This window comes from Chaetodon trifascialis, chromosome 17, assembly GCF_039877785.1.
Source record: "Chaetodon trifascialis isolate fChaTrf1 chromosome 17, fChaTrf1.hap1, whole genome shotgun sequence".
Lineage (NCBI taxonomy): Eukaryota > Metazoa > Chordata > Actinopteri > Chaetodontiformes > Chaetodontidae > Chaetodon > Chaetodon trifascialis.
Window position 1 is genome coordinate 2,872,958 of NC_092072.1, and position 26,892 is coordinate 2,899,849.

Below are 26,892 nucleotides of genomic sequence, written 5' to 3' on the forward strand. Positions count from 1 at the left end.
CTGACCACAGACAAGTTATTCCTTACATTTTTTTATTTAGGTCCCAAAAAACCATCATAATAACATTATATCAATAATATTAATACAGAAATTGAAAAAAGGAGGAAAAAAAATAAAATAGCTTTTCTGTCCACAGCCTCAAACTTCGGGAAGGGATTCGATCCTCCAGAAAAACTCTGTAAAGTCTGTTTAGGGAACAAAGTGAACCGGGCGTGGCTTCAAGCTTGAGCGCGCTCTCCGTTAGTCTGCTGTGCACCAATCAGGAATGTCGAGGTGAGGCAGGGGGTGGTTTTCGAGGTAAAGAGCAGAGTTTCAGTCTACTGCTGCGACATCTGAAGGCGGGAAACACAAACAAGGACGTTACTTATGTTTACAAAAACACGTTTTTAACGACTTAGCTGAAAATATATGACAACAGCAAGCAGGTGTTAGCTTAGCATAAAGTCTGGAGACAAGGCTCACTAATTAACACACTGAGTCTCATCTGTTAATTTATGCAAAAGTGTTAAACAATTGGACAGAGGCAGGCTAACAGTTTCCCTCTTCTTCCAGTCTTTATGCTAAGCTAAGCTCTGAGGAGCTGTGTGTTAATCTGTGATAGTTTTGAGAAAAAGCTGAAAAAAAATCTGCTTTATTTCATTAAGTTAAACATTAATTTTGACATTATTTAAATGAGTGTACCAGTGTCTGTACCTCTACCTCTAGCATGTGTACGAGTGTCTGTGCCTCTACCTACAACATGTGTACCAGTGTCTGTGCCTCTACCTCTAGCATGTGTACTAGTGTCTGTGCCTCTACCTACAACATGTGTACCAGTGTCTGTACCTCTACCTACAGCATGTGTACTAGTGTCTGTGCCTCTACCTACAACATGTGTACCAGTGTCTGTGCCTCTACCTCTAGCATCTGTACTAGTGTCTGTACTAGTGTCTGTGACTCTACCTATAGCATGTGTACTAATGTCTGTGCCTCCACCTACAGCATGTGTACTTGTGTCTGTGCCTCTACATACAGCATGTGTACTAGTGTCTGTGCCTCTACATACAGCATGTGTACTAATGTCTGTGCCTCTACCTACAGCATGTGTACTAGTGTCTGTGCCTCTACCTACAGCATGTGTACTAGTGTCTGTACCTCTACCTACAGCATGTGTACTAGTGTCTGTGCCTCTACCTACAGCATGTGTACTAGTGTCTGTGCCTCTACATACAGCATGTGTACTAGTGTCTGTACCTCTACCTACAGCATGTGTACTCGTGTCTGTGCCTCTACCTACAACATGTGTACTAGTGTCTGTGACTCTACCTGCAGCATGTGTACTAGTGTCTGTGCCTCTACCTGCAGCATGTGTACTAGTGTCTGTGCCTCTACCTGCAGCATGTGTACTAGTGTCTGTACCTCTACCAGTAGCATGTGTGCTAGTGTCTGTGCCTCTACCTACAACATGTGTACGAGTGTCTGTGCCTCTACCTACAACATGTGTACTCATGTCTGTGCCTCTACATACAGCTTGTGTACTAGTGTCTGTGCCTCTACCTACAACATGTGTACTCATGTCTGTGCCTCTACATACAGCTTGTGTACTAGTGTCTGTGCCTCTACCTGCAGCATGTGTACTAATGTCTGTGCCTCTACATACGGCTTGTGTACTAGTGTCTGTGCCTCTACCTACAGCATGTGTACTCGTGTCTGTGCCTCTACCTGCAGCATGTGTACTAGTGTCTGTGCCTCTACCTGCAGCATGTGTACTAGTGTCTGTACTAGTGTCTGTGACTCTACCTATAGCATGTGTACTAGTGTCTGTGCCTCTACCTGCAGCATGTGTACTAGTGTCTGTACCTCTACCTGTAGCATGTGTACTAGTGTCTGTACTAGTGTCTGTGACTCTACCTATAGCATGTGTACTAATGTCTGTGCCTCCACCTACAGCATGTGTACTTGTGTCTGTGCCTCTACATACAGCATGTGTACTAATGTCTGTGCCTCTACCTGCAGCATGTGTACTAGTGTCTGTGACTCTACCTACAACATGTGTACTAGTGTCTGTGCCTCTACATACAGCATGTGTACTAATGTCTGTGCCTCTACCTACAGCATGTGTACTCGTGTCTGTACCTCTACCTGCAGCATGTGTGCTAGTGTCTGTGCCTCTACCTACAACATGTGTACTCATGTCTGTGCCTCTACCTACAACATGTGTACGAGTGTCTGTGCCTCTACCTACAACATGTGTACTCATGTCTGTGCCTCTACATACAGCTTGTGTACTAGTGTCTGTACCTCTACCTCTAGCATGTGTACTAGTGTCTGTGCCTCTACCTGCAGCATGTGTACTAGTGTCTGTGCCTCTACCTGCAGCATGTGTACTAGTGTCTGTACCTCTACCTGTAGCATGTGTGCTAGTGTCTGTGCCTCTACCTACAACATGTGTACGAGTGTCTGTGCCTCTACCTACAACATGTGTACGAGTGTCTGTGCCTCTACCTACAACATGTGTACTCATGTCTGTGCCTCTACATACAGCTTGTGTACTAGTGTCTGTACCTCTACCTCTAGCATGTGTACTAGTGTCTGTGCCTCTACCTGCAGCATGTGTGCTAGTGTCTGTGCCTCTACCTACAACATGTGTACTCATGTCTGTGCCTCTACCTACAACATGTGTACGAGTGTCTGTGCCTCTACCTACAACATGTGTACTCATGTCTGTGCCTCTACATACAGCTTGTGTACTAGTGTCTGTACCTCTACCTCTAGCATGTGTACTAGTGTCTGTGCCTCTACCTGCAGCATGTGTACTAGTGTCTGTGCCTCTACCTGCAGCATGTGTACTAGTGTCTGTACCTCTACCAGTAGCATGTGTGCTAGTGTCTGTGCCTCTACCTACAACATGTGTACGAGTGTCTGTGCCTCTACCTACAACATGTGTACTCATGTCTGTGCCTCTACATACAGCTTGTGTACTAGTGTCTGTGCCTCTACCTACAACATGTGTACTCATGTCTGTGCCTCTACATACAGCTTGTGTACTAGTGTCTGTGCCTCTACCTGCAGCATGTGTACTAATGTCTGTGCCTCTACATACGGCTTGTGTACTAGTGTCTGTGCCTCTACCTACAGCATGTGTACTCGTGTCTGTGCCTCTACCTACAACATGTGTACTAGTGTCTGTGACTCTACCTGCAGCATGTGTACTAGTGTCTGTGCCTCTACCTGCAGCATGTGTACTAGTGTCTGTACTAGTGTCTGTGACTACCTATAGCATGTGTACTAGTGTCTGTGCCTCTACCTGCAGCATGTGTACTAGTGTCTGTACCTCTACCTGTAGCATGTGTACTAGTGTCTGTACTAGTGTCTGTGACTCTACCTATAGCATGTGTACTAATGTCTGTGCCTCCACCTACAGCATGTGTACTTGTGTCTGTGCCTCTACATACAGCATGTGTACTAATGTCTGTGCCTCTACCTGCAGCATGTGTACTAGTGTCTGTGACTCTACCTACAACATGTGTACTAGTGTCTGTGCCTCTACATACAGCATGTGTACTAATGTCTGTGCCTCTACCTACAGCATGTGTACTCGTGTCTGTACCTCTACCTGCAGCATGTGTGCTAGTGTCTGTGCCTCTACCTACAACATGTGTACTCATGTCTGTGCCTCTACCTACAACATGTGTACGAGTGTCTGTGCCTCTACCTACAACATGTGTACTCATGTCTGTGCCTCTACATACAGCTTGTGTACTAGTGTCTGTACCTCTACCTCTAGCATGTGTACTAGTGTCTGTGCCTCTACCTGCAGCATGTGTACTAGTGTCTGTGCCTCTACCTGCAGCATGTGTACTAGTGTCTGTACCTCTACCTGTAGCATGTGTGCTAGTGTCTGTGCCTCTACCTACAACATGTGTACGAGTGTCTGTGCCTCTACCTACAACATGTGTACGAGTGTCTGTGCCTCTACCTACAACATGTGTACTCATGTCTGTGCCTCTACATACAGCTTGTGTACTAGTGTCTGTACCTCTACCTCTAGCATGTGTACTAGTGTCTGTGCCTCTACCTGCAGCATGTGTACTAGTGTCTGTGCCTCTACCTGCAGCATGTGTACTAGTGTCTGTACCTCTACCTGTAGCATGTGTGCTAGTGTCTGTGCCTCTACCTACAACATGTGTACGAGTGTCTGTGCCTCCACCTACAACATGTGTACTCATGTCTGTGCCTCTACATACAGCTTGTGTACTAGTGTCTGTGCCTCTACCTACAACATGTGTACTCATGTCTGTGCCTCTACATACAGCTTGTGTACTAGTGTCTGTGCCTCTACCTGCAGCATGTGTACTAATGTCTGTGCCTCTACATACGGCTTGTGTACTAGTGTCTGTGCCTCTACCTACAGCATGTGTACTAGTGTCTGTGCCTCTACATACAACATGTGTACTAGTGTCTGTGCCTCTACCTACAGCATGTGTACTAGTGTCTGTGACTCCACCTGCAGCATGTGTACTAGTGTCTGTGACTCTACCTACAACATGTGTACTAGTGTCTGTGCCTCTACATACAACATGTGTACTAGTGTCTGTGCCTCTACCTACAGCATGTGTACTAGTGTCTGTGACTCTACCTGCAGCATGTGTACTAATGTCTGTGCCTCTACCTACAACATGTGTACTCATGTCTGTGCCTCTACCTGCAGCATGTGTACTTGTGTCTTTGCCTCTCCCTGTACCTGTTGTGTCTGTGCCTGTGTCTGTGTCTCTGGTCCTCGGCTCGCCAGCCGGCTCAAGATGTTCCTCTCTGACATCTGCAGTCGCACGGCAACCGGTGGTATCCGGGCGATAGTTGCCGGGAGGCGGGTGACATCCGCCTTCATGTCACTCAGCAGCTCCTCCAGCTGCTTCAGCACTGAGAGGGCAAGAGAGAGAGAGAGAGAGAGAGAGAGAGATTATTATCATTATGATTGTCAGGAGGGAAAAGTGGAACACACTGGTGTGAAACAGTTAATCTGATCTCCATGTGTGAAAAAGTCCTCTGAGATGTCCCACTTCCTGCGTCCCGCCTCACCTTTGTGCAGGACGGCGTTGGCCGGTTTGTTCCCGGACATGGACTCCTTGCTGAGGTGCTGGTGGGACTCGGCCAGACACTCCACCTCGCTGAAGCGGGTGTTGAGTGCCATGGAGGGGTGGGAGGGGTCCTCTGACATGTTGAGGTAGGCGGCGCGACGCAGCTGCTCCTCGATCACCAGCGCCTGCTCCAACAGCTGGAGGGGGGAAGAGGAGGGGGGGGGAGTCAGCGTTAGCTTAAAGTCAACGTAAGCATCACTGAACAGCTGAGAGCGTCCTGGTTTGTCGTGGGACAGGTCAACCTACCTTGAACCTCCTGGCGAGAAACTTGTTCTTGATCTCCAGGAAGTTGCCTCGGTTCATCTCTCCCTTAAAAGGCTCATTGAGGATGGCGAACTTCACGTCGTTCTGGATGTCCTGCCAGCGGGCGTAGCCGTGTCTGGAGGCGCCACGGTCAAGGGGAACAACGCGACAACATCGAAACAACACCAAAAAGTTCCCGGTTACACCCCCGCCCCAGAGAGCCAATTACAAGTGGGAAAAGGATACTGGATGATGCCAGCCAGCAGCCAGTAGTCATGACGCCGGTGCCAGATCTCGTTGGTTTTCTTCGTAACGGTGGCGGCGCGCTCCTCGTTCTGCCACAGAGAGTGAAGCTCTGCAGGAAGACGATTAGAAAAAATTAGAAAATGAACTTTAAACTGCTGTGTGTGTGTGTGTGTGTGTGTGTGTGTGTGTGTCTGTGCTCACCTGTGAATCCTCCATCAGCGATGTTGAACATGAATCTGGTCTTGGCCTTCTTCTTCTCCTCGCTGGCTGCTCCGGTGGCGGCGGCGGGGGCAGCGGTGGCGGCTGAGGCTCCGCTCTCCTTGTTGCTGTCTCCGTTCTGCAGTTTGGTCGCCTCCTCCGGCTTCGCCGCCTCCTTATCCTCCTTCAGATCTGCAGCAGGAGCTTAGAAGGAAACATGAGAATAAACCTTATTATAGCAGAGATGTACTGAGAGCAAAACTGTTTACGCACTCGAGTTATTTCCTGTTTATTATGACGTATTAATATGTATATGTACCTTTCTTTTCATCTGCAGGAGGAGTGGTGTCCATCTTTTCTGTCTTTTCTTCTGCTGCCGAACAGAGGAAAACAGACATTTTAAAGATGAAAACACAGGATGTCACTCTTTTGGTCGTGACTTTCAGAGACGACGTCTGACTGCAGCTCAGATTCACAGACTGAATCCTGAAATTCATGCATGTTTGGAAAGTTAAAAACCTTAAAGGAATGTGAACGTTTTACATATTTCTGTCCTGGATGAATGGAAACGTGTTGCGTTTTTCTTTTAATAAAGAATAATTTAAATGTCTCCACACATACGACGACCTAAACAATCAAAAACAAACAGTTTACCTTTGACCTCGGGGTCCTCAGGTTTGACCTCTGAAGCCTCTGTCTTGGCCTCTGAAGGCGACTTGGTCTCCTCTCCTCCCTCTGGACTCTTCTTCTCGCTCTCTCCCTCCTTCTCTTTCTCCGCCTCCTTCTCTTTCACGCCCTCCGCCTCGCCGTTGCTCGGCTTGTCCGTCTCCATCGGCTCCTCGCCGTTCTTCTTGCTCTCCTGCTCCGCCGCCGGACTCTTCTCGTCGTCGTCCGGGATGGCGATCACCTGCAGGGAAAGTTAATGTTGTGACACATCCTGGAAGAATAAAAATGTCCAGAATCCTCAGACATGTTGCGACTGTACCTCGTCGCTGGCCTTTGCCGGCTCTTTGCCGTTCTTCTCCGCCTCGGCCTCCTTCTCCTTCTTCACCTCCTTCTCTGCCTCGTCATTCTTTGACGAAGAGTCGTCGACTGCAGAGAAAAACACACTCCTTCATTATGTTGTTTCAATGTACTTTGTAAAAACCTTCTTCAGGATTCAGGAAGGATTTATTTTATTTATAGTAACTGATTACCACAGTTAGTGTAATGCACTAAAATCTGAGAGTGTGTGTGTGTGTGTGTGTGCGTGCGTGCGTTACCTGGGGCAGGTGTGTTGGGCTGCGTGTCGGCGGGGGTGCCAGTGGACGGGGTTTTTCCGGGGGACTCTGGCTGAGCTGCCTTTTTGCTCTCCTCCAGCTCGGCCATCCAGGGCATCGACCACTGACCATTCACGTGCTCGAACTCCTGAACCTGGAAGAGGCAAAGCCGACACGGTCAGAACGACGGCGACTCGTCAGAACGGCGGCGACTCGTCAGCGCTCGACGCGTCGCTGCTGAAGAAGCATATCCGGAACCACTGAACAGTTTCCTTTCCTGCTTTATAATCTGCTTCCTCTATTAAAGTCAAGTCCGAGAGAGACAAAGCTGCGTTCGTTACCTTCTTGCGAATGAGCGACATGACGCCGATGCGGGTGAGGACGTGTTGCCGCGACAACCCTTCTCTGGGGACGCCGTCTGCGAAGGTCTCGGCCCCGTCGGCGCCGGGCTCGCAGAGGTGACGCATGAACAGGGAGACGTAGGCCCTGAGAGAGGGAGAGTAAAGGGTTAACAGGGGGGCGCGAAAATATGATATGAAGGAAATAAAAGAGTTTGTTTAATGTGATAAAGAGCTGAAAATCCTCACAGCTGATTATAAACCAGACATTTCTTAATTTCTTTCTCTACATAGAAATATAAGTGAAGTTTAATTAAAAAAAGTTTGGCAAAAACAGCCAATAATGGTATCAAGACTGTCAAATAAGCCGAAAAAGAACAAGCAAATACACATAGATTACAGGGATGATTTAAAAAAAAAATATGACTCATATGATCAAATTCACATTTTAATGAACCGAGTCTGAAACTTCGTGGTCTTTAGAGTCTCACTGATGTCCAAACATTTGTTTTTGGTGTGAGACGGCTCACACTTTGTCGGAGGCATCGAGCCCTTTCTTACTTGAACTCTTTCTCAGACTTCCCTCGCAGGTCTCGGACCAGCCACTGGGTGGTGAAGGCATCCTGGGGAGGCATCCCATAACGCATCACTGCGTTCAGGAAGGCCTTCCTCTGCCGAGAGTTGAAACCCAACACCTGGAAACAGAAAGCGTCAGGATCGGATTACAGAAACAAAACACTCCACCGCCTCTGAAGCACGAGGATCCGTTTGAAACAGACGTCCAGGACGAGCCGAGCTGCTCACCTCGATGTTGCCTCCCACCCTGGCCAGCAGGGGGGGCAGCGGTTTGTCTTTGTCGTTCCTCAGGCCCTTCCTGTTCGGCCTGCGGGAGTTGGCTGCAGAGAGGAAACAGATGGCGATTATACCGATAATGACTGAAGCTCTGCAGGGAGGCAGGTAAGCTGCATTAATTATATCTTTATTCCTGGTGTGTAGCCATGACACCGCTAATCCCGAGTCTTCTGATGAAACATATTTGTTCATTTGGGCTTTAAAAGGGAAAAAAAGCTTCCAGATGAAATCTAGAAGAAACATCTTTCCACATGTGACACCACAACACCAAATGAAAGTGGCTCTCACCTTCTGTTCGCTCGTCAAAGTCCTCGTCTCCCTCCTCAGACGCCACGGAGTAATCTGATTGGCCGTCAGACTGGTCGTCCTGCCAATCGGCTTTGAGAGAAAAAGGAAATATTTTTTAATCCGCAGCCCAGGAAGGCTTCAACAAGTCAAGACCTGCGACCTCCGACATTCAGCTTGGAGGCGAGACGGCGAGCTGGGTCTGAACTTCTTTCTACTCCTGACGCTTCACACGTGAACAACAGACAAACACGAAGGACGTCTTCTAGGACAGACCGTCCCAACAGTTATTAACATATTTAACGATTACTGTGTGTGACCGTCTCTGTCGACTGCAAACCCTCAGATCAGCTCAACGTCTGCTCCTGTGGTAAAAAACTTCCCTGCTTACGTACGTGAACACAAACGTCTCTGCTGCTGTGTCATAAACTGTCCCCACAGTCTGTCCTCCTGTGGCCCAAAGTGTGTGTGTGTGTGTGTGTGTGTGTGTGTGTGTGTGTGTGTGTGTGTGGGCGGCTCCGGCATTTTCCTGCTCCTGCTGAGCAGACTAAGATCATGGCTGTTCTGTGCTGTGCATTATGGGTAATGCAGTCTCATGATTCAAGACACACAATCATCCCTTTGTCAAACGTGAACACTGAGCGCAGCTCGGCGTGATCGCGCAGCTCATCCCACAAAACTGGAAACAGTGGAATAATCTGTGTAATCTGTGTGTTCAGACAGTAAACACTCGAGAATTTAAAGACTCGGATTGTGACCAAGCGTTTTCCCAACTCTGAAGACGTCCTCCGTTCTCACCTCTGTCCTCCTGAGAGCCGTCGTTGTAGTTGACCTGCTTGCGGATGCGTTTGCCTTTGCCCAGGTTGCGAGCCAGATCCTCCTGCTGCTGCTCGTAATGGTGACGCAGCAGCTTCTCCCAGTAGTCTGGATCCACGCTCTCCTCCTGCTTGATGATCTCCCGCTGCACCTCCTCCTCCTGAATGGAACGATGGAGAGACGTGGAAACTGTGAGCGCTGTGGGTACTTAAGCTTGCCTTTGTTCAGATGATGCTCATTTCTTTTCATCTGTCCCCCACTGATTACACTAACTACACTACTAGCAGGCGCTCACCTCCTCCTCCTCGTCTTTGACCACATACTGAGCCACCTTGAAGGAGCTCAGGTACTCGTTCATGCTCTGCAGCTCCGTGTCATCGGTGGCGTCCTGGTTCCTGTCCAGCAGACGGTCGATGGCCTTGTCGTCGTAGTGAATGACGCTGCTGTCCTCCTCCTTGTTCTCACCTGAAAACACGCATCAGTTAACATCACCTCCGCGTAACTCCGTCCCTGCAGACCTGCACGGCCTCCGCTCTCACCTTCTCCCTCGTCCTTGAAGAGCTCCTCCGTTCCAAACTTGAGGATGTCGTCCAGCTCCTGCTTGGACATGGAGCCCGTCTTGGATCCGAGACCAGGTCGGACCACCAGATGAGTCAGCATCATCTTTTTCTTAGCAACCTGGACAGAGGAGGAAAGATGGAGGCAGCGGAGGAGAAAGAGGGATTTGTTAATATGTTCAAAGAACTAAAAGTGCGACACAAATCAGGTTTTAAACCAGCTGCACAAACTGTTTTAACATGTAGCTTGTGTAGTTTTGTCTTGGAAAATGACCACCTCAGCTAGAAACGTCCTGTTCCTCTTTGGCAGCATTAATTCAGCTGCAGCTGTCCTGTTTACCTGAGTAATCCTCTCCTCCACAGAGGCCTTGGTGACGAAGCGGTAGATCATCACCTTCTTGTTCTGACCGATACGATGAGCTCTGCTGAAGGCCTGGACACGGAGGAGAAGCATGAACAGTCGAGTTAGGAGCTTTAAAAAGAGCTGCTGGACTTTTCAACAAGCTGTTTCTAGAACTTTTACACGAATGACAGTGAAATAAAACCCACTTTTATACTAAAACAAACATGAAAACAGTGTACCTGGATGTCGTTGTGGGGGTTCCAGTCAGAGTCGTAGATGATGACGGTGTCGGCGGTGGCCAGGTTGATGCCCAGACCTCCAGCCCTCGTCGACAGCAGGAAGGCAAACTGCTGAGCGCCAGGAGCTGAGGGAAAAAACGATGGAGAGAGAGAGAGAGAAAAAGGTCACTTTACAGCAGTTCTACAAGTGTGCGTCAATCAGCAGCTTCTGCATTGATGAGAAAAGGTCGAATAAAAAGCTATTTAAAACTGCTGAGGAAGTATTCAAGGTTACGCTGTGAGGAGCTGGGTTAAGAGCTTATAGTCAAAGCACAAGAAAGAGAAATGAAAAAGAAAGCAGGCTTCAAAGAGGGAAGGCGCAGAAAAGGCTGAAGACGAACCACTAAAGGAAACAAAACGGCGGCGTCTGCGCTCGCAGTCTCACCGTTGAAGCGATCGATGGCTTCCTGCCTCATCCCTCCGGTGATCCCTCCGTCGATCCTCTCGTACTTGTAACCCTCGTTCTCCAGGAAGTCCTCGAGCAAGTCCAACATCTTGGTCATCTGCAGAGAAACACGGGAGAGGAAAGGCGGTGAGACTTTAAATTGGGAAAATTATGATGTTGCTCTTCCATCAGAGCCTGAAGGTGGAGACGAAGACGTTTCTCTGGTCTCTTACCTGAGAGAAGACGAGCACTCGGTGTCCTCCCTCCTTCAGCTTCCTCATCATCTTCTGCAGTAACAGCAGTTTCCCAGCAGCCTTTGTGAGAGCGCTGCCATCATACATCCCATTGGGCATCTTTGGAGCTTCCTGTTTGGGGCGACCAATCAGACATGTCAGATTTGAAAACAGTGAAATGACTGTTTGGTGACAGACGGCTCCTGAAAGACGTTTGGCTCTTACAATGGCAGCCGCGGGGAAGAGGTAGGGGTGGTTGCAGCATTTCTTGAGGTCCATGACGACGTTGAGCAGAGACACCTGGTTTCCTCCTCCTTTGGTGTTCAGAGCCTCAAAGTTTTTCGTCAGGATAAATTTGTAGTACTTCCTGCAACCAGACGACACGCACATTTAACTTAGGCCTCTGTCAGTGCACAAGTCTGACCTTTTGGAGAGATCGAAGCTGAGAAAAACAAAAAATGACCCCGCCATCGTAGCCATCGCCCCCTCCCTCCCGACTCACTTCTGCATGGGGCTGAGCTCCACTCTGACGATGAGCTCGGTCTTGGAGGGCATGTGTTTGAAGACGTCAGCCTTCAGCCTCCTGAGCATGTGCGGACCCAGCATGTCGTGCAGCTTCTTGATCTGGTCCTCCTTCGCGATGTCGGCGAACTCCTCCAGGAAGATCTCCAGTTTACTGCGAACACAGAGGGCGAATAACAGCTGCTGAGTCTGCAGCTTCATCAGCATCGTCCAGGGCCTGAAGATGAACATGTGACAGAACAGAGCCGCAGCCTACCTGAACCTCTCAGGTGTGAGGAAGTTGAGCAGGTGAAAAAGCTCCTCCAGGTTGTTCTGCAGAGGAGTTCCAGTCAGCAGCAGTTTGTGCTGCAGAGGGTAGTTGTTCAGCACCCGGAAAAACTGCAGCAGAGGAAACAAAGAAAGCGTTTTTACAGCAGCTTCAGCTTCAGAGAAACTTTTACTCCAGCTGTTAATGAGAAATCACTGACGGTCCTTTAAAGGACAGTTCAACCACAATGAATCCCGTGTGTCTACATGCGTGTCCGCACCTTGGACTGGTTGTTTTTCAGTCTGTGGGCCTCGTCCACCACCAGGCAGGCCCAGTCTATGGAGCCCAGGATGGCCATGTCGATGGTGATCAGCTCGTAGGAGGTGAGCAGGACGTGGAACTTGATCGACGAGTCTTTCTGTTGGAGGACATCGATGGAAAAGGTGTTAAAGTAAGACTTTCAACCTAATTTTAAAATGTCGGCTGATTTCTGTGGAACGTTTCTATTAACTGTCTTCATTGGGCGCCGCCTCCTCTCACCTTCATCCTGGACGCCTTCTTCCCTCCGCGGATGGCGTTGTCCTCGAAGGAGAACTCGTTCTCCCTGATGACGGCTCTGCTGTCTTTGTCTCCCACGTACGTCACCACGTACATGTCGGGGGCCCACATCTCAAACTCTCTCTCCCAGTTGATGATGGTGGACAGTGGGGCGCTGACCAGGAACGGCCCCTTAGAGTGGCCCTGAGGTGGAGAGGGGAGGTCAGCTTAACATGTGATGCAGACCAGAGGTCCTGGGTTTTATGTAATAACGCCTGTGCGAGCTAGCATCACTGTCACAAGACAAACGAGTCTCTATTCAGTCCTGAGATTCATCTGTGTTTCACTTTGCAGCTGACTCAAACCTTCGAGGCACCAGGAGGCTCAAAACACGACTTACTGGATCAGATCTTTGATAATGTTGAACTTTCTACATGAGCCAAAACTAATGAGTTAAAAACAATCTGACGATTATCTTCTGTGTTCATTTTTCTTGATGAATCTTTTGGTTTTTAGTCAAAAACAGCAAATAAACATTCTTCTTCCACCAAATGCCAAAGCTGACATTTCAGTCCAGAACCTAAAGATATTCAATTTACTACCACAGAGGACTGAAACACCTGCAAATATGTACGTTTCTGGCAATTTTGGTCAACAACTTAAACTTAAAGATAGTTCCAGATTAATTTCTGGTCTAATTTTTACATATAAAAGACTGAAAACTCTCGACAAACATCCTGATACTGTATCGTGGATTCGAGTCATTTGTGACTCAGCATCTCCTCTACCTCTGAAAACACATAGAAAGCAAAGTAAAACACCGAAAGGCTGAAAACATAAAACATCTGCGGTTTAGAAGAACGTTTCCAACCTTTATGGAGCTCCTGCTGCTCTGGCAGGAAGTGTAATCTGACCTCCCACCTTTAGGTGGCAGCAGCCGCACATGTGATCATTGTCTGAATGTTTACTGTTTCAGATCGAACTTCATGTCGTCAGATTTCACTTGACTTATACAAAATGGCTGGATGGCTCCCGGCCAATAGGACGACAGCTACGCAGTGACACACAGGAGGGCTCAGCAACGACTGCTCAGCCAGGATTCAGTTAAAAAAGGTCAAATTCATTAGTTTTAAACAAAATATGGAAGAAATGTAATAAAGGATCATGAAGAGGATGAAATTAAGTCAAAACTCAGCTCTGAGCTCATGCAGCAGCTCGTGTTTGCAGTAAAGCGGTTGAGAGGAAACATTTCCAAAGCTTTTCACCACAAAACCAGTGTATACAGTTTCAGTGTGTGTGGCCCCCGAAGGAGTGAAACACACTTCTTCACAACAGACAAACACCATCTCACAGCCACCCACCTCCTTATAGAGCGAGTACAGGAAGACGGCGGTCTGGACCGTCTTGCCCAAACCCATCTCGTCAGCCAGGATGGTGTCGGTGCCCTGAGCCCAGGAGAAGCGCAGCCAGTTGAGCCCCTCCAGCTGGTAGGGGTGCAGCGTCCCCCCCGTGCTGTCCAGGTACTCCGGCTGACGCTCGAACTTTATGGTCGGCTGGAGACAGAGAAGATGTCAGTGTTAACAGAACATACTGGATGAAGTCCATCATGGTCAGTGAAGAAGTCCTGCAGACTCACGTCGACCACGGGGTTCTCCGGAGGTCTGTCAGGCCGCTTCACTCTTCCTTTCAACTTGATCTTCTTCCCGGGTTTCCCCTCCTCTCCCATCATCAGCTCCCTGACACACACACACACACACACACACACACACACACACACACACACACACACACACACACACACACACACACACACACACACACACACACACACACACACACACACACACACACACACACACACACACACACACACACACACACACACACACACACACACACAGAGTTAGCAAAGGAGCAACTGTCGGTCGACGATGTGTGTTCGTGTGTGTCGGGATCAGTCTGTCTTACCTGTGGTTCCAGTACTGCACCTTGTAGGTGTCAAAGTCAGGGACGTCCATGTCCTCGGCCTCCCAGGTCGCCTGGTCGTACGGCAGCTCTCTCCACTTGATCAGGTAGTGGACGTTATTCTTCCTGTCCACGCTGGAAACACAGCAAAGCGAAGGAAAAACTCACTTTAGTTCAAGTTTTCCCTCATGTTTGGTTTGATTAGCCCGTGTTAAATTTCACATTATCTTATTAAATGTACCATTCCAGGCGTGCATTAACTGATAGAGCAATGGCTCGTCAATGTCGAACAAAATGTTCCTGTAATTGGGTGAAATATGTAATAAAAACCAGCTTAAATCTCTTAATTTATACGACCTTCGAAAAAGAGAAACCTGTGCCAAAGAGTGCTTGTATAAAAGGGAAAAGGCCAAACTGCAGAGACAGTTTTTGTTAAATAAAAGGATAAATAATGAAAGAAAAGGACGGAAACATTAGACTGAGTGGTGCATCTTCTCAGGGGAACATCTCACAGGCAGAGACTTCAGATATCATCAATAGAAAGTAATTGGAACAAAATTCAATGAAAGGTTTTAGAAACTCCATCCGGGACTGGACGTGTTGGACTGACGGTAAATTCTAAAGCAGCTCTATTCTGATTGGCTGCTTACTTTATTATTAGCAAAATGAAAAGGCTTCACATAAACGCAGTCTCGTGTTTTCTATGAGGAAGAACTGCAGTTCAAATCTTCTACCTGTGGTTGAGGATGCGGTGGATCATCAGCCACTCCATCTTGATGCCAAAGCGCAGGTACTTCTCCTCCAGCTGTGCGTACATGGGGTCCTTGTTCTTCCTCTTCACGCTCTTGTCCTCCTCTCCCTCGCCGAAGTCGATGGGGGGCGGCTCGTCCATGTCGTTCTTCCTCTGGTAGTTTCTGAACATCACCTGGCAGTGGAGCTCAAGCTAGACGGGGGAGGGAAGAAGAAGGTTAGAGTGTGTGTGTGCGTGTGTGTGTGTGTGTGTGTGTATTCACACACCTGCAGCTCAGTGACCCAGGAGCAGTGCCAGTACGACATGTTGGACCACTTGGCGAAGAACTCCCTCTCCGGCCGCCCTGCCAGCGGGGCGGGGTCGGGGGCGTCGGCCGGAAGGTCTGGAGGGCGGGGGACCGGCGTGGGGGCAGGAGGGTCCCCCCACCGCCACGTCAGGATCTTCTGGACCTTCCCCTTCATGGGTGGACACTGGAGGAGAAGAAATAAGAAATAAGACGCATTTAAAAGACGTCCAGGACACTGTGATGGACACTAATCAGCAGACCTGCGCACTTCCTCTTAGCCTCTTGTGTGATTATAAGTCTTTCCTGCTGTTTTTCCAACTCTTTTGAAAATCAGTTTATCAATTTGCTGTCTGTTGATTCAGCTCTGCTTCCACGTGCTACAATTACTCTAAAACGTCTCAGATCTCAACAATATTCCAGGATTAAATAAGCGATTAAACCTGCTTCATGTTTCTCTGGTCGCTCAGAGAGGATCTCGTGCCTCTGCTCTGGTTTCTTGAGGTGTTTGTGGATTGAGACCATGACTGTTTTTTTAACCACTAATCAAACCGTGCTGACCCGAACAAGCACAGAAAACACCTCCCGGATCAATAAAGTACTTCTTCCAATCAAGCAGCGCCGAGCAGAAAAGTCCACTGGATCGATGAGTAAACTTTGCTGCACGCCGTCGCCGCTCTGACGGCTCAGGCTTCCCGTCAATCCCCCGTTTGACCCCGACCGTCGGCGGCTCACCGTGCAGCGGGGGCAGATCCACTCCCCGTTGGGGATCTCTGGGAGCGGCGGGTTGAGGCAGTGGATGTGGTAGGACGAGGGGCACGAGTCGCAGCAGAGGAGCTCTCCTCCGTCTTTGCACACCCTGCAGAACTCCATGTGGTGGTCGTCCTCCTCCATCTCTCCAGCCTCGCCGTTGTCTTCGTCGGCGTCTGAGCCCTCCTCCCGGGCCTCCCACTGGATGCCCTCCTTCTCCTGGAATTGAGGGAAAATTCAGGTTTTACATTTAAAGTTTCTGTACCGCTTAACTCTTGATTTGAGGGTTTAAATCTGTGTTTAACGAGGAAAAACAGTCACACTGAGACCATTCCTCAGACCTGCAGAGACCATCTGCTGAGCCCTCTTCAGGAAGAATCACTCTACTCTGGCACTCTAAAAATCTGACTGTTGAGCATCACTTAGCGGTCAAGTTATGCTTGAGCAAAAGCAATGCTCGCTTTTTGAGTCTGGGCTTCACAAAGGAGCTGCTGCAACAGTAAACTCCCTCAGTTTTATCGCAAGAAATGCATCAAATGCACCACACGAGCTTCTCCTGCAGCTCAATCCTCTTCTGCACTGTTCGTCTGTGCGCTCAGTATTTTCCACACAAGTCGCGATTTTGGTAATAAATTGCTAAATTTATTACAGCGGTGTATTTACCTACACATCGACACACAATATGAGATTAAATACAACACGGACAGGCTCTGAGAGGCAGTGCAGCAGCAATCAGCGCTGCTATAACGAGAAGAATAAAAGGACTTTGTTCTGGTCGTGTTTGAGTGTTTGGAGACAACTATCAACGGCAAAAGAAGTGGATTATACTGCAGGAGGTTTGAGGAGTCTCTTAATTTACTGTCACCTCCATTGTTTGGTGCTCGGGATGATGATGTTATGTTTTCCTTTCAGTGGCTGAACCTGAGTCGTGTGGTTGCTTACACAGTGCGGGCAGCTCCAGGTGCCTTCGGGGGCCTTCTCCATGTCGGGGTCCAGGCAGACCATGTGGTACGCTCTGGGACAGGTGTCACACAGGATGATCTCTCCGCCCTGCTGGCACACCTCGCAGTAGTCCTGGTGGTCCGTCTCGTAGCCGTCCCCGTCCTCTGCTTCTGGTTTAACAGAGAACACGTTCACCGAAACGCCTCCTGACATTCTGATATTTACCACAGGATGTGATGCGTGCTGCCATCCAGGCTCAGGAGTTTTGACATTCTGCTGCGTGTTTATGCTGTTTGTCAGAGGAAAACCCACTCGTGAGTCATTCTCCCCCCTCGACAACCCATTTCCTCCACAGCATCAACAGACTGCGACTGAAGGGTTTCACGGGGGGAAATATAAATATCCACCTCGGCGGGAAAATCTGCCTTTTAATGCTCATTCCTCCATATTTACTAAATCTGATGCAGGGCTAAATAAAACTAAAACTCACAGTGAAGAGTTTGACATTCTGTCAGAGGAGCTGTGGCGTTTCTTAACGTGTTTGACATTTCAGAAAGAAACACAACATCCTGTGTGTGCGATCTGTCAGATTTCAAGGACTACACGTTCAGCAAATAGCCCTAACCTTTCACCTCAGGTCCCCAGAGACCAAACCGAACCCCACAACTGCACTTTAGCGGGATTTCCACTCCGAAGCAGCCGCTTGTTGAGCTCTATCAGATGTTGATCTGAATTCAGCCGTGATGCCGTCTGAGCGCCGCGTCGCTCTTGTGACAGCAGCTACAGAGGATGCATCAGTGGGCACCAACCAAGACCAAGATGTCGTCTTCTAAATTTACCAAACTCTGCTGAGTCAGCCACAGTGACTAATGTATGTATGTGTGTGTATGTGTGAGTGTGTGTACACCTCCTCATGATGTTATGCATTCCTAAGACTTTTAATGCTTGGCTCTGCGTGAAGTCATTACCATTCACTGCTGTTTGCTTAATCTGCGATCTGCAGGCTGCATCTGCAGCCGTGCACAGCTCAGCAGGTAGAGCCGGGGTGACGGGCTCCCACAGGTTCCACAAAAACTACGGCACATTCAACCAAGGCCAATCAACAGTAAGAGCGGGAAGAAAAACAGGTGAAAGGAAGGAAGACTGAACTGCGTGTCGGCTCGTGCACCCAGCGAGCGAAGGCGTACCTTTCTTCTTCTTGGGTTTGCTCTTGGACGGCTTCTTTTTGCTGCGGCTGCTGCGGCTGTTGGATCCCTCTGAGACGGAGACGCTGTTCATGCTGCCATCCTCGAAATCGCTGTCCACGTCGGGCTCGTCCTCCTCGCTCTGCGCCACACGGGAGACAAACGGCTTATTTAAACACACTCTGCTGTAACGTCTCAATAAGGAAAGGTCGGCGAGGACGGCGGGTCGTACCGACGAGCGTTTCCGCTTGCTGTTGAAGCCTCCCAGTTTGATTTTCAGAGGGGCCACTTTCTTGGTCTTGGCATTATTCTTCTTCTCCTGTGGTTTCGGTGTAGACTTTGACTTCTTGCGGGCGTTGGGACCTGCCCACACAAACCAGAAAGGCGGAGGTCAGTCACGCACAGAGCAGCATCAGACCCACAAGCTGGGTGACTAAACAACCAACGGCTATCAGAGCAGCGATTTCCTTAACAGACGCACATGCTCTGATCCCAGCATGTTATTTCATTCACGCCTCATCTCCACTGTACCTTTGCCTTCCTTTGTCTTAGCCTTGCGCAGAGGCGGCGGCGGGGGCTGCTGAGGCTCCGCTGGGGCCGGCGGCGCCGCAGCAGCAGGGGCGACCTCCGCCACCATGTTGTCGACGGCAGCCGGTACGTTGGCGGTGGCCAGGGCGGCGTTGGCAGCAGCGGCTCCTCTCAGAGGGTTGTTGGTGCTGAACTCGCGCCACTTGGCGCCCAGAACCATCATCATCTTGGACACGGCGATCTTGGGGTTCTTGGCTGCGATGAGGGGCCTGGAGGTGAGGGAAACAAAGGAATGGAAGGTTTTGAGGAATCTCCTGCATGCGTCAACACTTGGTATCATCCACCAGCGGTCTGTGACACATCATCAGGTCTGTGTGAGCGTATCCAGCTACCTGACAAATTGGCTGAAGGCCTTGTAGTTGGTCAGGGAGCGATAGTCTTCCTCAGTGAAGACGTGGTCGATGTCCTCCATGCCCCAGTCGTCGAGCAGCTGGGCTGACGACTTCGGCTCCTACAGGAAATGAATAAAGAGGAATAAAAAAACATCACCAAAGCTGCACAAAGCCCATTAAAAAAAGAGTGTGAGCTGTTACAATCACACCAGCAGGTAAAACACCTGCACTGATGACAGAGAGCCTCATGGGTAAAAACTTCACGTAACGTTACACAGCAGCTGGAAGATGTTGCCAACAGTCATGAGTGACAAAAGACTTCCTGTACACACGGCACACAACGTGTGCTAAAGAGACCAGACGAGGTGCCGAGTGCATTTCTGAACGTTATTATTCACAACAAACTAATTTCACGTAAGAAGCTGCTGCTGGACGCCGGCGGCGGCTGATCACGCTCTGACCGAGTGACAGGCGTGTGGGAGCGGCGGTGGCGTTTTTAAGAGTGCTGCTGCGTTTTTGTGCATCACAAAGGCCAAAGCTTCCACCTCTGACAAAAACACCTTTGTTGCTTCCCTGGAAAGCCATTATCGTAGCTCACAATGAACAAAATGATCATGCCGCAGGTGCTCAGGTTATCTGAGTCTTTACACAACAACTGACTTCCATCTGGAATTTATGGAGATTTTTTTTTGGTTAATTTTGACCTAATTGTCTTTACCAGAGTGTATCTGTGGGGTTTAAGTAACTGATGAAGAACATCTGAAACGAGCAAACAGACACCATGAAAATTCATATCTGATACGTAGATTCTGATTTACCTGCTGCTTAACTTGGTCCCAGCTGTCAAACGGCTGATTGACAGCTGCTCACATCGAAGCAAACTCAGGCTGAAACTAACAATTATTTCTTTAAATGTGCTCATTATTTTCTTGATCAGCTAGTCTCGCTCCATAAAATACAGTCTGAAGCTTCATTCTTAATGCTTTTGTGTATTTATGCTGAGAATCTGATGGAGCACATTCATCAAAGAAAGGTGGTTTTATTTAAACCTTCAAAATGCTTTATTCAAACTGACGGTTTTGCTCAGGATTTTTTTTTTTGTCATTATTAAATTTGACCTAAATGGACGATTCAAACATTGGTTACAGCCCTGGTTTCACCATCATAATTTCAGAGAGCGTGAATTAACATCTTCACATGCTTCCTTTGTATCGCTGATAGTTCAAAACCGCAAACATATTCCGTTTATTATCACAAAAGACAAAGAAAAGCAGCAAAACCGCAGAATTCAGACGCTGGAGCCACAGAATCTCTGGCATCTTTGTTTGAAAAATGAGACAAATCAATCATCAAAGCAGATGCTTGTTGATTTTTTGTTGACTGGAAATCTAAACGAATCGTCCCAGCTCGGGTCAGAAACACCTCGGGGCGGTCGCCTGCTCAGACTGGGAATATTTCAGCCAGTAGAACCAACTCCTTGCAGACTGGAGCTCATCCCCTGATGTTTAAAGGCCCTGAGCAGGTGAGCACTGATTTCAGCTCTTCATCTCTGATGCAAACTGTGCCTTCCTCCTCCTCCTCCTCCTCCGGCCGCCGCTTCCCGTTTGGCTGTCTTGCAGAAGGCGCTGCAGACCTGACTGAGGGCGGCTCTGCCGGCGAATTAAAATGTGTTTATCTAACCAAAAAGAAAAGGGTCACGAGCGCAGTGCGGAGCGGCGCTAGGCGGGGTTACCATGGTAACAGCATATATGCCTTACAAACCTGCCCCAGACACACACACACGCACACACACCCCACGCCACCCCTTGCATAAGTGTCATTAACTACAAGGCCCCCTATTGGCCGCCGGGCTCCAAGTCCAGCAGACAGCTCTTTGTTTAACATCCCTCACATCAGACTCCATTACAGGTGCGCAGCCCACAGGCGCTCATCGCAGCGCAAAGGACGGCCTGTCCCAAAAGTTTCACTCCAAAAACAAAGACGTCTGGTTGATAGGAACTAGATGCTCAACATTTTAATCCAAACACAGGTGCCTGGGCCCTGCCCCCAGCTGCATGACGCCACACCACAGCTGCATTGTTTGGTTTGGCGGTCACACTTTAAAAAAAGGCTCCATCAGCGATTTGGCCCATTAACTTACGTACACTTTACACCACAGCTGATTATTTAGCAGAAGACGCTGTTGTGTTTCTGAAATTTTAATGTACTTTTTTGTAGCTCAGATATACGCTGGTGTGCACTGATTGCTGTACCTGATGATAACCCATCAGCAGCAGTGACATTATCAATAAGAGGTGATGTAGAGGAGGCAGCAATGTGACAGTAACAAAACTTTAATTTAAACGCGCAGCAAAAATCCATCTTAGCACTGAGGCCGGTCACCAAAAACCTTAAGCTTAAATGATTTGAAACATGTACTCTTACGATTACTCCTGCACACAGAATCAAACCAGTGCAGCAATCAGAAACACAACAGACGATCCAGTGGGCAAAAACTTCAATCTGAGACGAATCCCTCACTTCTCGTGTCCTAAATCTCACTTTTATTGCTGCCCGTCGGCCACCTGACGCGATGAAGTTTGACCGATTCAACGTTTATTGTAGAAGCGATCGATGCTACACGTGCTATATTTGGGGAAGCCTGCAGCCTGAGCTGACCGTAATTTAGCTTTTTAATTAGATTCCACACAAGTACGCATGAAACCAGGTTCAAACGAATTCCTATAACTCATTACAATTATTGAGTTTCTGGATGTGCGGAGGAGATTTTTCATGGCTGATTACGGTGCAGATGCTGCGTCTGATGCTTTTCTGCCCTGAGAACAGACAAACGCTCCCTGCCTGATTCTCTGAAATGTTCAAAGAGTTAAGAATGAAGCTGATTTATGAGTTGAGAAACTTTGCGATGACACGTTACTTTCTGCGTGGCTTTACTCACCAAGTCATCGTCGTCATCTTCGTCCTCGTCTTCCTCGGGCTCTGGGTCTTTCTTCTTGGAGGCGCTCCTCTCGACCCCAGCGCTGCTCCTCTTCTTCTCTTTCCCGCTGCTGCCTCTCTTCTTCTTCTTGCGTCCCGGAGTGTAGTCGCTGCCCTCGCTGTCAGAGCGCTGGGCAGGGACGCCGTCTTCGGGCTCCTCCGCCCCGCCCATGTCCATGGGCTCTGGGGAGCTGATGGGAAGCTCCTGGAACAAGGAGGGCAAAGACAGGAGTCAGCAAACTGAGAACACAACATCCGAGGATAACGGGAAACGGACACGAGAGCAGATTTCTTGCTGGAATTGGACAAGATTTTCTTACAAGAGAGTGAAACACTGCGAGATTAAATCTATTCAAAAAGGATGTTTTGAGAGGATTGAATTAGATTAAAAAAAGACTGAATGGTTATCAGCTTGAAAAAGATAAGAAATAAACAGATTAGATTTGTTTGTCATGTAAAATAAAGAAATATGAGAAAGTTTAAGAGTAAATAAAAAGATTTGTCGGCTAAATTGTAGCATATGAAGGCAGGAAGTCTTTTACAATCATAACTACTTGCCATCAAACTGGATGTGATTGGCCGTTTTGATGACATGAGAGGATCCACACACACACACACACACACACACACACACACACACACACACACACACACACACACACACACACACACACACACACACACACACACACACACACACACACACACACACACACACACACACACACACACACACACACACTAACCTGCATCCTCACCTCTCTGCGTGACCGCCTCTTGCTGCCCTTGCTCTCTCTGCTCTTCTTGGCCTTCTTCTTCTTCTTCACCTTCGGAGTCTCAGTCTCCGAGATCTCCTCTTCCTCATCGTCTACACATCAGGCCAGCGGAGACATTTCACGGTTAAGACATACAGACGGGCGGCTGTGCGGCGGCCTGTTTGGGCCGCCTGGTAACATTACCGAGCAGAGAGACGTGACGATGCATCACATCAGCAGACATGTTCAGCTGTAAATAAAACACAAGCTCCACGCCGGCGCTGAATTAGCTGATTCAGCAGGTAAACAACTGACGTATTGAGCCATTTCTCTCGTGTACTTGTATTTACGTAAGTATCTATATTGTGATGTTGTTCAATCAGGAAGAGACGGGCTGATTGTTGGGGCTCATACTTTAGTTAAGCCCACCGGGACGCCACATTTCCCCCTTTGCATTGATCAACTTTCCTGTTTCAACAGGGCACAGAGTTTTTTCTTGGCTGGATAATTAAGGCCTCTCTCCACCCCCGCCGGGCTGCAACCACATTCACCTGGTGTGAAGTGATATCAAAGTGGTTCGTGATTAAAAACCAACAGGGGACTGAGAAACAGGACTAGAAAAGCGAGCGGTTTGGGTTGCCACCCTGTTCTACATGGTGCCCTTGGGGTGGGTGAGTCAAAGCTTGCTGCAGTGGTTCAGACTGTCATTTACAACTGATTAGTCATTACGATATACTACACACCCCTGCAGGCCTTGTGACAGAGAAGACCTCAGTCCAGAGTTTGGCAGCGCCTCAGCGGCTCCAAAGCGAAGCGGTATGGCGCTCGGAGCCTATTAATGTAATTGACTATGGTAAAAAGTAAATGGCAAGCTGCCATTAAGATGTACCTGGTATGGAAGACGCTGTAATGTGATGAGCTTTTTAGGTCAGATAAAGGAGACCGGGCCGTGTGCACAACCGTAACTTCATGTGGGGGGAAAGAAATCCATGTTTAAGGACTGCTGAAAGAAACCCAGAGCTCACACTGAGGCTCCCTGCGAGCAATGTGATGGTGCTTTCTGTTTGCTGAAGGTATGAAAACATGAACGTGCCCATAAGCTTATTAAAGCCCAGAGACGGACAGCGGGCGTAAGATCATCTCAGCCTTAAGATAAGAAACAGAAACAAACTGGATTCTTCTTCACATTTGATTTCCTGTAGACTTGAAATGGCATTCAGAGCTTAAAATAAAATACATAAATTCAAGTCTCAAGTTTTGACTCAGAACAATAAAAAAAACAAGTAAAAGGGGAACTGATGACAAAATACTTTAAACTGCTCAAAAGCAGCAAAAGCTAATCTTAAAAGTCAACACATGCAACTGATTTACAATTTGTCTGCGAAAACTTGCAATTAGAGCTGAAGCAGATCAATGAGTCTATCATTCGGAAAATTAATCCAACTATTTTCAGCATCTGGTGAGTTTTTTAAGCAGACATGAATCATTTTCTGGTTTCGGCTCACTCTTTTATATTACTGTAAAATGATCATCTTTGACAGAAACATCAGAGGTGATCGACTCTGGGAAACCGTGGTGGACATATTATTTTGTTCCTGACAATTTATAGCCTCAATGATTCATCAATAATGATCAGAATCACGAGCTGCAGCTTTGACTTGTTACTTAAACTTGCCTCAGTGCAGGCTTCTACCCGAGTCCACGTGCATTTCCATTGTCTGAGATCATAACATGACAAAACAAACACGACTTGCATCGAAATCAAATTTAAGTTGCTCGTTCATACGCGCAAAAACGTGCATTTATGTCGGAAAACGTAAAGTGCGTCCGCAGCTTTCTGCAGGCTTCTGTTTCTGATTGCACAGTATGTTGTTTACACAGCATCACTTGTCAGATTCAGTACAAAAAAGGCGCTATTTGATGAAGGAAATGCGGCTTTTGACTCGATTTTAGCACTTGCGGCTACTTGTAGGACTATTTGTTCTCAATGGTTCCAGCGTGCACGCGCGTGCTCATCGGAATAATACAAACTGTAAACAAAACGTTCTTCGGTCGCAGCAGCTCGTCTAAACCAGCAGCTCAGTGTTAGAGAAGATTAACGGTTAGGTAAGATGCTATATAGATTTTTTTTATATGCAGTATTACTTTTACTTTTTCCCCACACTCAAACCGAAGGCGCCGGCCATGAGGAGGGGAACGCTCCAGAACGTCATCCGCCAGCTTCCAAGCTAACTGGCTGCCTCCATCTTGTCATCGACACGTAAAAAAAATACCGGTAGCTGGCTAGCGTTAGGCCCCGGGAACATGCCGGTCAGTCGGCGTGACTTCACGACAAAGCATCTATCAGCCACGCCGCACCTGGCTGTGGTCGGGGTAAAGCAGAGTGACTTTTAAAGGTGTCGATCGGCAGTGCAGCCGCGAAAAGGAGCGACTTTGCTAATATTGCAGCTAGCATTAGCTACCCGGCAGTTAGCAGCATTGACTAGCGAGCATTTTGCTAACGAAACATGATTGATATGAATGTCACAAAACATCTGCTCATGCTAGCCTACAACCAGTGTGAACATTAGCAACCCGAGCTAACAAATGAGCCTTGTCTTACCGTGCATTAACCGGTCGTCGGGGGCTCCATAATCATCTCTGTCATCCTCGCTTCCAGACATAGCGGACAGCAGAAAACTTTCTATTTAGTTAGCTAACAGTTTAGCTAACTAAATAAAGTTATTTGTTTGTCGGATAATCCAGAGTTCTGACTCAGTCTTGCGTCGGTCCAAGTCGTGGTGTGTATCGTGTAGTTGGGAGAGGGCAGCCGGCCAGGTTTCGACAAGGGAAATAAGAACAAAAAAAGAAAACGGAAGTGAATATTTAGCAGCAAAGAGCTTTGAAAACACGGCACCCGGTAAAACACCGAGCAGCACAAACAGCCACCGCATGGACTTCTTCTTGGGCAATAAATCCAACTTTATCTGTCCATGAAGTTGGACAGCCCACGAAGATTAGCACCCTCACTCATTCCATCTCTGCGTTCAGCTGACATGCCATCTTGCCACTATCGTTAGTTTCCGTACCATTAGCATGCGTGCTAGCCGAGCTTGACCGGCGGCCAGGTTCAGATTTGAGACGAACTAAAGAAACGAGCCGCACCATTCACACACTCTCACACACACACACACACTAATATCTATCTCGTTAATCACAAATTATCTCCGTAACAAGCCGGCATCCGAGGCTATCTTACCCCGACCATCTTGCCCTGACTCAAGTAAATTTACAAACAATACAATCAAAAACTGAGATACTCACAACTTGATTCACACAGCTTCCAAAAACCAGTAACTCCGGGCTCACTTTGTCTATCAGTCAATACTTGGAAGCTCTTTTTGTTAAGGTAACGGTATACATACAATTTAAATATATTTCCGTGTTTTTGTGGCAGCGTGTGCGCACGACGCCGTCTCCTCTTTCTCTCCCTCGCACACTACACACACCCCGCGCGCGCGCACACACATACAAAGAGATCAGGGGGCAGGCATCCCATAATATCCCCCCATCCACACACACACACACACACACACACACACACACACACACACACACTTCAGTCACCCCTCCCCCACTCTGCATAGTTACCTTGCAACGTACAGACCATAATAGTCAACTCACCCCTCCCTCTCCTACAGTCTCTTCCCCATTCCTCCATGCACCCCCCCCCTTAGCAACCAGGGTTACCATGGAGACGCTCACCCCCTCCCACCCCGTGTGGCATCCCATAATAGTAATGAGCGCAGTCACTGACATCCCTCAATGAGCATAACTCCAAAAAGAGAGAGATAGGAGAAAGGAGGGGGGGGGGACGAAAAGCCGTCACATGGCAACTGTGTGTGCCACATGACTGCTTAACTTGAGTGTG

The 26,892-nt window shown here is 48.2% G+C and overlaps 1 protein-coding gene across 2 annotated transcripts; it reads right to left on the reverse strand.

Annotated features, from left to right (window-relative positions):
* Positions 1-21: 21 nt before the first annotated feature.
* On the reverse strand, positions 22-26,542 carry chd4a (chromodomain helicase DNA binding protein 4a). Of its 2 annotated transcripts, none has more exons than XM_070984037.1 (41): positions 26,286-26,542; positions 25,585-25,741; positions 22,986-23,095; positions 22,190-22,432; positions 19,252-19,370; positions 18,863-19,128; positions 18,564-18,694; positions 18,335-18,473; positions 17,148-17,314; positions 16,191-16,424; positions 15,439-15,642; positions 15,156-15,364; positions 14,425-14,556; positions 14,093-14,192; positions 13,818-14,009; positions 12,460-12,660; positions 12,200-12,337; positions 11,929-12,050; positions 11,653-11,826; positions 11,376-11,517; positions 11,151-11,282; positions 10,918-11,035; positions 10,494-10,618; positions 10,252-10,344; positions 9,894-10,032; positions 9,650-9,819; positions 9,337-9,514; positions 8,542-8,631; positions 8,206-8,297; positions 7,963-8,096; positions 7,405-7,549; positions 7,067-7,217; positions 6,790-6,896; positions 6,459-6,711; positions 6,124-6,177; positions 5,808-6,008; positions 5,607-5,715; positions 5,364-5,496; positions 5,059-5,254; positions 4,724-4,899; positions 22-332 (listed from the first exon to the last, which is right to left on the reverse strand). In XM_070984037.1, the coding sequence occupies exons 2-41, from the start codon at positions 25,643-25,645 to the stop codon at positions 318-320; spliced, it is 5,895 nt and encodes a 1,964-aa protein (XP_070840138.1). In that variant the 5' UTR covers positions 25,646-25,741; positions 26,286-26,542; the 3' UTR covers positions 22-317. The 2 variants fall into 2 exon arrangements, with proteins under 2 accessions (XP_070840138.1, XP_070840137.1); XM_070984036.1 differs by having other exon boundaries at positions 17,148-17,317.
* Between the last annotated feature and the right edge of the window lie 350 nt (positions 26,543-26,892).

Bases quoted from the DNA above. Each gene is read 5' to 3' on its own strand.
- chd4a (XM_070984036.1), bottom strand. From the start codon at position 25,645: ATGTCTGGAAGCGAGGATGACAGAGATGATTATGGAGCCCCCGACGAC. The intron at 8,632-9,336 runs GTGAGAACGGAG...TTTCTCTCAAAG, and splicing joins CGGCTCTCAGGAGGACAGAG to CCGATTGGCAGGACGACCAG. The intron at 8,298-8,541 runs GTGAGAGCCACT...TCCTCTCTGCAG, and splicing joins CTTTGACGAGCGAACAGAAG to CCAACTCCCGCAGGCCGAAC.